The sequence below is a fragment of the Lipotes vexillifer genome, unplaced genomic scaffold (genome assembly GCF_000442215.2).
Source record: "Lipotes vexillifer unplaced genomic scaffold, Lipotes_vexillifer_v1.1 scaffold1639, whole genome shotgun sequence".
NCBI classification, from domain to species: Eukaryota; Metazoa; Chordata; class Mammalia; order Artiodactyla; family Lipotidae; genus Lipotes; species Lipotes vexillifer.
Window position 1 is genome coordinate 1,433,787 of NW_006782296.1, and position 11,610 is coordinate 1,445,396.

An 11,610-nucleotide genomic window follows, 5' to 3' on the forward strand; every position below is an offset into this window, starting at 1 on the left:
CTCTGCCCAAACTGGCCTTGATCCACACATCTCAGAGTTGCTGACTCTGGTTAACAGGCTCGCAAGAAGTAACTGCATGAGACTATGATGCATAAGGCAGCATAGGATCAATGCATTCCTTTAATGAATATTCATCAAGGGCCTACTATGTGTCAGGCACAGAGTGGGCACTTGGGATACATTAGTGAACAAAAGAAACGAAGGCAGTAGAAGACAGATAATCAGCGATATAATAAATAAGCAAATTACACAGTCTATGAAGAAATCGTAAATGCTCTGGGGAAAAAAGTCAGGGAAGCTGTCAGGGGAGGGGGAACTGGTTGCCGGGTGGTTAGGAAGCCTCATTGAGAAGGTAAGATTTGAGCAAAGTTGTGAGGGAAGTGAGGGATTGATGTGGTGGCTGTCTTGAGTAAGAGCACATCAGGCAGGTGGAACAGCAGGTGCAAAGGCCCTGAGGTAGGAATGTGCCAGGATGCCAGTGTGGCCAGAATGGGTCAGTGTTGGGGAGGGCTCTGAGAGATCAAGAGGGAATTGAGGTTTTGAGCAGAAGAGTGACAAGGCCCGACTTAGATTTAACTTGAGAGGCGCTCACAGAGGCATAAAGGGGGCAGCTGGAAGATAGCTTAGGAGGTGTGTCACTGGGACCTCAGTGACAGCCATTCCTCCTACCCAGGTATGTGGGGAGCAGCACCGCTTTGAAAAGCTGATGGAATATTTCCGGAACGAGGACAGCAACATTGACTTCATGGTGAGCTCAGGAGCCCAACCTGGGCCAGGTCACCCTAGGGTGCCAGGAGCAGTTAGGAGCCTGGGTATCTGGGATCTGGGCTCAGCTCCTGCAGATATGAGGACTGAGTGGTTGGTGGGGGAGGGGTGGATGTCAGTGAGGGGGAGGCTGGGAGGAGGGTACGTGGGAGAAATATGGGTGGGACAAAGCTGGATTAGTGGGGTGAGAAATGTGGCAAGGGTGGGGGACTTGGGGTTAAACTGGGGGGGGCGTGGAAGTCACTGAGAACCCCCCACCAAGAGGATCATAGACCTGCTCACTGCCCCGCCTCCCAGGTGGCCTGCATGCAATTCATCAACATTGTGGTACATTCAGTGGAGAACATGAACTTCCGCGTCTTCCTGCAGTATGAGTTCACCCACCTGGGCCTGGACCTGTACTTGGAGGTGAGCCCTGCACTCCCCCCAAGGCTTAACCACTTGCTTGCTGCAGAGTATGGCTCAGTGGTTAGCACAGATGCCAGGGTCAGGCAGACCTGGGTTCAAGGTTCAAATCCTGACTCTGCCACTTCCTAGCTCATGTGACCTTAGATAGGTCTCTTCTCTCTAAGCCTCACTTTTCCCATCTGTAAGACAGGAGAATCATAGAAATAATAAAGACTGTAAATGTATAGAGTGGCGCCTGCCGCAAAATAGGCACTCAGACCATGGAGCTGTTGTTGCAGGTGCTAGAACAGGCTCTAGGTGGCCCTCGGTCTGGCTCTGGGAGCACCAGACTCAGATAGGCATACGATGGGGAGCACAGAGATACTGGGCCAAAGCAGGAGCTGGCTCATGCTGTATGGGTCTGGGTCATGGGGGAGTTCCTTGCTCTGGGGAAGATGGGCAGAGGGGCTTGGTACTTTGTGGCTCAGCCTGAGCAAAGAAGTTGTAGCTTTCTTCTGATTTCTTTGTGAGGCGTCCCAGAGGAGCAGGGCCTTTGGGATTGGATTTTTGAAAGCCAGGATCAACAAAAGGTGAAAAGCAGGCTAGGGTGATATGTCCATTCAATGGAATATTATTCAGCCACAAAAAGGAGCAAAGTAGTGATACATGGTAGAACGTGGATGGGCCTTGAAAACATTACGCTATTATGCTCAGTGAAAGAAGCCAGACACATAGGCCATATATTGTACGCTTCCTTTATATGAAATGTCCGGAATAGGTAAGTCCATAGAGACAGAAAGATTGGTGGTTGCCAGGGGCTGGGAGAGGAGAGGATGGGGAGTGACTGCTAACAGGTACAGGGGTTCTTTTTGGGGTGATGAAAATGTTCTGAAATTAGATAGTGGTGATGGTTTGCACAACCTTGTGAATATACTAAACACTACTGAATTGTACGCTTTAAAATAGTGAATTTTATGGTATATGAATTATATCTCAATAAAGAATAAAGAAACAAAAGTGGGCTAGGGCTCAGGCCCCTTTGTCTGGGCTCTGGTGGTGATGGGGGGTACTGGAAAGATCCCTCACACCAGGCCTCAACCTGAACCTTCCATCTGGGGACAGAGGCTTCGGCTCACGGAGAGTGACAAGCTGCAGGTGCAGATTCAGGCCTACTTGGACAATGTTTTTGATGTGGGTGCACTGCTGGAGGACACTGAGACCAAGAATGCTGTGCTGGAGCACGTGGAGGAGCTGCAGGAGCAGGTGGCCCTGGTGAGAGCTGCTCCTGAACTTGGCCCAGCACAGAGTAGGCCCACAGAGCCGCACACGGGTATCAGCCACTGGTTCTAGGTGTGAGCTGGGGGCCCCTGAGTTTCACCTGAATCCTCTGGGTGCCTTTCTCAATGGAGGAATGTTCACTGAGCTCCTCCACGGGGCTGGAGCTCTGAGGAAGGCAGGTCTCCTCCTCTCCAGGTGCTCGGACCCCAGGCCCTGGTTTGGGTGGAATTGGGTGCCTGGGGCCCCTGCCAGCTCAGTCTCCTCTCCAGCTCCCTCCCTCATCAGTGGTGCCTTGGTTTCCCCTCCTGAGAGCACTTCAGTGCTCTCAGTACCTCACCTACTTGGGTTCAAGTGCCAGGCTCGGCTGACCCGCGGCACCCCAGGGCTAAGCACATCTGGAAGCCTCCCCTAGCCCTCCAGGCAGGCATGTCTGGTGCCGCCCCCTCGGTGCCCATGCCAATGCCCGTCGGCGGGTGAGAGCTCACCATGTGCTGGTGCCACAGCTGACAGAGCGGCTTCGGGACGCGGAGAACGAATCCATGGCCAAGATCGCAGAACTGGAAAAGCAGCTAAGCCAGGCCCGAAAGGAGTTGGAGACCCTGCGGGTGAGGTTGGGGGGACGGGGGGTTGGGGGTGAAATCGTAAATGCTCTGGGGAAAAAAGTCAGGGAAGCTGTCAGGGGAGGGGGAACTGGTTGCCGGGTGGTTAGGAAGCCTCATTGAGAAGGTAAGATTTGAGCAAAGTTGTGAGGGAAGTGAGGGATTGATGTGGTGGCTGTCTTGAGTAAGAGCACATCAGGCAGGTGGAACAGCAGGTGCAAAGGCCCTGAGGTAGGAATGTGCCAGGATGCCAGTGTGGCCAGAATGGGTCAGTGTTGGGGAGGGCTCTGAGAGATCAAGAGGGAATTGAGGTTTTGAGCAGAAGAGTGACAAGGCCCGACTTAGATTTAACTTGAGAGGCGCTCACAGAGGCATAAAGGGGGCAGCTGGAAGATAGCTTAGGAGGTGTGTCACTGGGACCTCAGTGACAGCCATTCCTCCTACCCAGGTATGTGGGGAGCAGCACCGCTTTGAAAAGCTGATGGAATATTTCCGGAACGAGGACAGCAACATTGACTTCATGGTGAGCTCAGGAGCCCAACCTGGGCCAGGTCACCCTAGGGTGCCAGGAGCAGTTAGGAGCCTGGGTATCTGGGATCTGGGCTCAGCTCCTGCAGATATGAGGACTGAGTGGTTGGTGGGGGAGGGGTGGATGTCAGTGAGGGGGAGGCTGGGAGGAGGGTACGTGGGAGAAATATGGGTGGGACAAAGCTGGATTAGTGGGGTGAGAAATGTGGCAAGGGTGGGGGACTTGGGGTTAAACTGGGGGGGGCGTGGAAGTCACTGAGAACCCCCCACCAAGAGGATCATAGACCTGCTCACTGCCCCGCCTCCCAGGTGGCCTGCATGCAATTCATCAACATTGTGGTACATTCAGTGGAGAACATGAACTTCCGCGTCTTCCTGCAGTATGAGTTCACCCACCTGGGCCTGGACCTGTACTTGGAGGTGAGCCCTGCACTCCCCCCAAGGCTTAACCACTTGCTTGCTGCAGAGTATGGCTCAGTGGTTAGCACAGATGCCAGGGTCAGGCAGACCTGGGTTCAAGGTTCAAATCCTGACTCTGCCACTTCCTAGCTCATGTGACCTTAGATAGGTCTCTTCTCTCTAAGCCTCACTTTTCCCATCTGTAAGACAGGAGAATCATAGAAATAATAAAGACTGTAAATGTATAGAGTGGCGCCTGCCGCAAAATAGGCACTCAGACCATGGAGCTGTTGTTGCAGGTGCTAGAACAGGCTCTAGGTGGCCCTCGGTCTGGCTCTGGGAGCACCAGACTCAGATAGGCATACGATGGGGAGCACAGAGATACTGGGCCAAAGCAGGAGCTGGCTCATGCTGTATGGGTCTGGGTCATGGGGGAGTTCCTTGCTCTGGGGAAGATGGGCAGAGGGGCTTGGTACTTTGTGGCTCAGCCTGAGCAAAGAAGTTGTAGCTTTCTTCTGATTTCTTTGTGAGGCGTCCCAGAGGAGCAGGGCCTTTGGGATTGGATTTTTGAAAGCCAGGATCAACAAAAGGTGAAAAGCAGGCTAGGGTGATATGTCCATTCAATGGAATATTATTCAGCCACAAAAAGGAGCAAAGTAGTGATACATGGTAGAACGTGGATGGGCCTTGAAAACATTACGCTATTATGCTCAGTGAAAGAAGCCAGACACATAGGCCATATATTGTACGCTTCCTTTATATGAAATGTCCGGAATAGGTAAGTCCATAGAGACAGAAAGATTGGTGGTTGCCAGGGGCTGGGAGAGGAGAGGATGGGGAGTGACTGCTAACAGGTACAGGGGTTCTTTTTGGGGTGATGAAAATGTTCTGAAATTAGATAGTGGTGATGGTTTGCACAACCTTGTGAATATACTAAACACTACTGAATTGTACGCTTTAAAATAGTGAATTTTATGGTATATGAATTATATCTCAATAAAGAATAAAGAAACAAAAGTGGGCTAGGGCTCAGGCCCCTTTGTCTGGGCTCTGGTGGTGATGGGGGGTACTGGAAAGATCCCTCACACCAGGCCTCAACCTGAACCTTCCATCTGGGGACAGAGGCTTCGGCTCACGGAGAGTGACAAGCTGCAGGTGCAGATTCAGGCCTACTTGGACAATGTTTTTGATGTGGGTGCACTGCTGGAGGACACTGAGACCAAGAATGCTGTGCTGGAGCACGTGGAGGAGCTGCAGGAGCAGGTGGCCCTGGTGAGAGCTGCTCCTGAACTTGGCCCAGCACAGAGTAGGCCCACAGAGCCGCACACGGGTATCAGCCACTGGTTCTAGGTGTGAGCTGGGGGCCCCTGAGTTTCACCTGAATCCTCTGGGTGCCTTTCTCAATGGAGGAATGTTCACTGAGCTCCTCCACGGGGCTGGAGCTCTGAGGAAGGCAGGTCTCCTCCTCTCCAGGTGCTCGGACCCCAGGCCCTGGTTTGGGTGGAATTGGGTGCCTGGGGCCCCTGCCAGCTCAGTCTCCTCTCCAGCTCCCTCCCTCATCAGTGGTGCCTTGGTTTCCCCTCCTGAGAGCACTTCAGTGCTCTCAGTACCTCACCTACTTGGGTTCAAGTGCCAGGCTCGGCTGACCCGCGGCACCCCAGGGCTAAGCACATCTGGAAGCCTCCCCTAGCCCTCCAGGCAGGCATGTCTGGTGCCGCCCCCTCGGTGCCCATGCCAATGCCCGTCGGCGGGTGAGAGCTCACCATGTGCTGGTGCCACAGCTGACAGAGCGGCTTCGGGACGCGGAGAACGAATCCATGGCCAAGATCGCAGAACTGGAAAAGCAGCTAAGCCAGGCCCGAAAGGAGTTGGAGACCCTGCGGGTGAGGTTGGGGGGACGGGGGGTTGGGGGTGGGTGGGCCGGGCCAGGGGTGGGACGGACTTCCAAGAACAGACCGTTTGGGGCTTCTAGGCTTGACACCTCCCTCCACCCCGGCAAGAAAATGGGGGCTCTGTGCCAGGCTTGCCGGTGGTTACTAACCCCCCACCGGGGGCTCGCAGGAGCGCTTCAGCGAATCGACCCCCATGGGCACCTCCAGACGTCCCTCTGAGCCTGAGAAAGTGCCTGCCCCTGCCCCGGCGCGGCCCTCAGCGCTAGAGCTGAAGGTGGAGGAGCTGGAGGAAAAGGGGTTGATCCGTATCCTGAGGGGGCCCGGGGATGCCGTCTCCATCGAGATCCTCCCGGTCGCTGTGGCAACTCCGAGCGGCAGCGATGCCCCCACTCCGAGGGTGCCCATCGGCTCCCCCAGCCCAGGTGTGCAGGGGCTTCAAGCCGGGTGGGGTAGGAATGGCGGAACCGGGACGTGCATGAGGAGCCTGGGGACTTAATCAGGCGGGGAGAGGTGGGAGCGGTAGGTTTGGATTGCGGGCGTGGCTCAGGCAGGTGCGGGTGGGTCGCAATGAGCCCAGTGCGCATGTGTAGGGCGGGGAGGCGGACACACGACCCCTCAACCTAAGAAATTGACACGCCCTTCTCCCCGCCCCCCTCCCCGGTTCTCGCTGGGCTCAGAACTCCCACCTGCAGCAGAGCCGGTTCCCGGAGCAGCAACCCCACCGCCGCCGCTGCCGGGAGACCAGCCGCCCCCACCCCCGCCACCACCGCTGCCTCCGGGCGCTGACGGTTCGGTGCCTCCACCGCCCCCACCGCCTCCGGGAGGTCCCTCTGCTGCTCTTGGAGGGCCTGGCTCAGAGATGGGCCCGGGTGAGTAGACTGCCCAGGGCATGGGGACGAGGCGGGGGTACGGTGGGGGGGTACTCTGGCTTCAGTATCCTCCAGGACCCTCTGTCTGTGGGCCTCCTACTGCCTCCAGTCTGCTCTGTCTGTCCTCACTGGGCCTGGGCCCAGGTTCCTTCCAGCCATAGCACCTACTACTGCCCCAGTGACCACTCCCTTTCTGTCCCAGGAATGAAGGCCAAGAAACCCATCCAGACCAAGTTCAGAATGCCACTCTTAAACTGGGTGGCCCTGAAACCCAATCAGATCACAGGCACTGTCTTCACTGAGCTCAATGACGAGAAGGTGCTGCAGGTGAGTGGTCCTGCCTTGCTGCCAGTGTGGGCACCAGAGAAGGGGGGGACCTGCCTGGATCATGCTGAGCACTGGGGGTGGTCACCTCCTCTACCCCATTTCATGGAGGAGGACATGGAGGCCCAAGAATGGGGGTCAAGCTAAACTGGACTAGTGCATCTCGTAGGCAGTGTGTCCTGACTCCCTTGGAGGCTTTCCCTCCATGCCTGCAGAGGGGCTCATCCCTCCCCTAAGTCTGGCCTCTCTCCTCCTTTCAGGCCCCTCTCCCACCACCTTCCCACAGACAACCAGGGCCTCAGCCCTTCTAATTACACTTTCAGTTTTCCAAAAGGGTTGTGTTCTGTTGCCTCCAGGCCATTGTTCATGCTGTTCCTCTGCCTGGAACGCCCTTCCCTTTCCTCTTTTTAACGCTGGCCAATTTGGCTCTTGCTTCAGCTGAAGCGGCTTGGAGTCTGGGTCCCCTGGATGGGGTGCTGTTCCTGCCCCTCCTTAGTGCTCCATGTGCTTCGCCTGTATCCCCCAGCAAGGTGCATGGTCAGGCTGCGAACTGGTTTGTTTCTCTGCTGGTGGCCTGGTCAGGGCTGGATAGGTGGCTCTAGCACCAAGCACGGAGCTCAGCCAGGAACGCACCAGACCCCAGCCCCGCCCAGCCCCACCTCCTCTTTCTGCACCCTCAGGAGCTGGACATGAGTGACTTTGAGCAGCAGTTCAAGACTAAGTCCCAAGGCCCCAATGTAGACCTTAGCGCCCTCAAGAGTAAGGCAGCCCAGAAAGCCCCCAGCAAAGCCACGCTCATTGAGGCCAACCGGGCCAAGAACCTGGCCATCACCCTGCGCAAGGGCAACCTGGGGGCAGACCGCATCTGCCAGGCCATCGAGACGTGAGTACCTCTGCCCCAGGCTTATAGGCAGCGCAGCCCCTCTGCTAGGCCGGGGTTGTTAGGCAGATAGTAAAAGAGCCCCAACTATGGAACAGAGTCCATCAAGTTTCATACCAATGCTGGTCGGAGAGTAGGGCACGGAACTATGTTCCCATTTTCAGGTTAAGAAAACTGAGGTCATACTGTGAGTCCATGCCCGGATGGAGATGTTCCTTTTGCCTTCTTGCCTCCTTACACTCAGGCCCAGGCATTTACAGCTTGGACGCCGCCACTGATGTATGATTGGGACTCCGGGCTTCCTAGCTCCCAGCTCCCCTTGACTGTTATCTCTTATTCCCTGAAGCTGTTGGCAATAGCAAATGGTTAAGTTCATTTATTCAATCAAGTAAGGGGGTAGGAGTGGTCCTGCTCTCAAGAACTGGTGAGTGTGGAGTGATACCGGCCCCTCCCCTCACAGGTACGACCTACAGACCCTTGGCCTGGACTTCCTGGAGTTGCTGACCCGCTTCCTGCCCACAGAGTATGAACATAGCCTCATCGCCCGTTTTGAGCGGGAGCAGCGACCCATAGAGGAGCTGTCAGAGGAGGACCGTTTCATGCTGCGCTTCAGCCGCATCCCCCGCCTGCCCGAGCGCGTGAACACGCTCACCTTCCTGGGCAACTTCCCAGATACTGCCCAGCTGCTTATGCCGGTGTGCGCGGGCTGGCAGGGCGATGCGGCCTGGGCTGGGACTGGGGAGGAGGCAGCTTGCAGCCTGGTCTCCAAGCGGGCATCTGGGAGTACTTGAGCCTCCTATGGGTTTCCCCCCACTCCCGCCCCAACTTACCATGCCTCTCCCATCCCACCCCCAGCAACTGAATGCCATCATTGCAGCCTCAATGTCCATCAAGTCCTCGGACAAACTCCGCCAGATCCTGGAGGTGAGAGCCTAGGGCAAGTGTCTAGGAGGCGGGGCCCACCCATGATGCCTTGCCTGTTCTGGGTTGTGTGAGAGGGAGACCCAGGCCCTGCCCTGAGTCCCTGGGATGCAACAACTATAAGGTTCCCACTTCTAACATCCAGGCTCATAAGGGCAAAGCTAAGGTGGGGATGGGGGCCACGTTACAACAGCGCACCTCACACCCTGCCTGAGGGTTCATTAGCAGAGCATTGTGTTGTCGGGGAACCAACACAGCCTTGGAGGAGGTGTTGGCAGCAGTTTTGGGTAAGGATAGCAGGTGACAAAATTGGGTGTGCCATGGTGTTGGCTGTGCACATGTGTCAGACACGCATATACATGCGTCACGGACCTGAGGCATCCACGCAGGAGTTCGGTGGGCGCTGAGCGCAGGGCTGGCTCTTTACCACCTTTTCTTCTTGTGCAATTTATACTTTAGGGGGTTTCCTCAGCCCCAACACCTGGCTGAGCTCCCCCCGCCACCCCCACCCCGCCTCTTGCAGATCGTCCTGGCTTTCGGCAACTACATGAACAGCAGCAAGCGTGGAGCAGCCTATGGCTTCCGGCTCCAGAGTCTGGATGCGGTGAGGCGGGGGGTGGCAAGGAGAGGTCCCCTGGCCTGGGGGCTGGGGGATGGCTGGTGGCCTGGGACTTACAGAAGGTCCTCACTGCAGCTGCTGGAGATGAAGTCGACTGACCGCAAGCAGACGCTGCTGCACTACCTGGTGAAGGTCATTGCTGAGAAGTACCCACAGCTCACAGGTTTCCACAGCGACCTGCACTTTCTGGACAAGGCAGGCTCAGGTATGGGGCGGGGGGAGGGGCTCAGCCCTGGGGACGGATACAGGTTGGGAGAAAGCAACAGGACCACAGGAGGTAACTGGACGGGAAGGCTGCCTCTCTGATTCCCTGCTTCTCTACTGCCCCACCTCCCACTCAGTGTCCCTGGACAGCGTGCTGGCCGACGTGCGCTCCCTGCAGCGAGGCCTGGAGTTGACCCAGCGGGAGTTTGTGCGGCAGGATGACTGCGCAGTGCTCAAGGAGTTCCTGAGGGCCAACTCGCCTATCATGGATAAGCTGCTGGCAGACAGCAAGACGGCTCAGGTGGGCTGGGGCTGACCCGGCCCGGGAGGTGGGGAAGCTGGGGTCGGGGGTGAAGGACTACCTAGCTGGGGTTGTGTAGCCAAGGCCTGGAGCACTGTGACCACAGCAGGGAGGCCTTGGGGGGATGGGGCAGGAGGGAGCAGCCATCTGCCTGGAGGAGGAGAGATGAAGTGGCCAGTGTCTTAAGCGGGTACAGAGCAGTGGTCAGGCTCCGAGGGGTCTGTGCTGGTGGGGCTGACAGGCTGTGCCCGCAGGAAGCCTACGAGTCTGTGGTGGAGTACTTCGGAGAGAACCCCAAGACCACGTCCCCCTCCATCTTCTTTTCTCTCTTCAGTCGCTTCATCAAAGCCTATAAGGTGTGTGTGTTTGGTGGGCAGGCTGGGACCCCTGCAGGGCATTGCAGCCTCTCTACCTGGGCAGTGGGAGTGGTAGGGGTTATCTCTGCTGGGGGACGGAATAGGGAAGGGAGGACTCCCCTTACGCAGACCCGCCTTGGCCCCTCAGAAAGCCGAGCAGGAGGTGGAACAGTGGAAGAAAGCAGCAGCTGCCCAGGAGGCAGGCACCGACACCCCGGGGAAAGGGGAGCCTCCAGCACCCAAGGTAGGCAGCTGCCCCTGAGCTTGGTACTAGGATCCAATGATGCTTGGTGTCCTCACCCCAAAGATCTGGCCCTCCTGCACACCCTTATTTTTATGGACTGACCCTGCCCAAGGCCAGGATGCCCTAGTAGCCTGGGGTGGAAATGGGTTCCTTTTCCTCAAGCCAGCTCCTCTTAACCATGGGGGACCAGGCAGATGGTCTAGGGTTTAGTGGCACAGCGGGGGAAGGGGATCCTGGAGTTGGAGCTATATACCCTCGCCCTCCTCCCCAGTCCCCACCCAAGATCCGGCGGCAACAGATGGACCTCATCTCTGAGCTGAAAAGGAAGCAGCAGAAGGAGCCACTCATCTATGAGAGTGACCGTGATGGGGCCATTGAAGATATCATCACAGGTGAGGACTTGGTGGGGCCTGTCCTGTCCTTGGTCTGTCCTATGCTGTCCTCCATCCGCCGCCCAACCCTGGGGGTCTGGCTGCCTCACTGCCTCTTTGCTACTTTTCTTTTTCTCCTTTTCCCTTTCTCTCCCCTCCTCCCTTCCAACCTTCAGTGCTCAAGACGGTGCCCTTCACTGCTCGCACCGGCAAGAGGACGTCCAGGCTCCTCTGTGAGGCCAGCCTGGGAGAGGAGATCCCCCTCTAGCCCCCAGGTACCCAGCGGCCTGGCCTCTGATCCCAGTGGCTGCCCACAGCTCTGGGGGCCCTTGGGGGGACTGAGTCATGCTGCCCTCCCCTGGACCATGCATGGCTGGGCTGTGTTGGAGGGAGGTCTGATAAACAAACAGGCTCCCTACCACGTGCACACAACCTGTGTCCCTAGAGGGGTGAGGCCTGTGCCCTGGAGTGGTGTCCCAACCCTGGGCAGACTTCTGAAAAGGTAAATGTCTCTCCTCTCCGCCTCCAGATCTGCGGAACCAGCCCTACATCCGCACAGACACAGGCCGTCGCAGCGCTCGTCGGCGCCCCCCCGGACCCCCGCTTCAGGTCACCTCCGACCTCTCCCTGTAGCCACTATTTCTGCAGATGGACCGGGAAGCTGGGGGGGGGG

General features: G+C 57.1%; 1 protein-coding gene across 1 annotated transcript in view; it reads left to right on the forward strand.

Annotated features, from left to right (window-relative positions):
• Nucleotides 1–11,205, forward strand: part of FMNL1 (formin like 1) — a 28,320-nt gene extending 17,115 nt beyond the window's left edge. The window contains exons 10-26 of the mRNA XM_007455142.1: nt 674–748; nt 1,063–1,173; nt 2,275–2,424; nt 2,934–3,035; nt 6,018–6,270; nt 6,421–6,717; nt 6,920–7,044; nt 7,722–7,924; nt 8,382–8,616; nt 8,777–8,845; nt 9,366–9,446; nt 9,537–9,666; nt 9,803–9,966; nt 10,221–10,322; nt 10,471–10,566; nt 10,838–10,958; nt 11,114–11,205. Coding sequence (XP_007455204.1) covers nt 674–748; nt 1,063–1,173; nt 2,275–2,424; nt 2,934–3,035; nt 6,018–6,270; nt 6,421–6,717; nt 6,920–7,044; nt 7,722–7,924; nt 8,382–8,616; nt 8,777–8,845; nt 9,366–9,446; nt 9,537–9,666; nt 9,803–9,966; nt 10,221–10,322; nt 10,471–10,566; nt 10,838–10,958; nt 11,114–11,205 — 2,406 coding nt within the window. The remainder of the gene's footprint in view (nt 1–673; nt 749–1,062; nt 1,174–2,274; nt 2,425–2,933; nt 3,036–6,017; nt 6,271–6,420; nt 6,718–6,919; nt 7,045–7,721; nt 7,925–8,381; nt 8,617–8,776; nt 8,846–9,365; nt 9,447–9,536; nt 9,667–9,802; nt 9,967–10,220; nt 10,323–10,470; nt 10,567–10,837; nt 10,959–11,113) is intronic.
• Nucleotides 11,206–11,610: the final 405 nt, after the last annotated feature.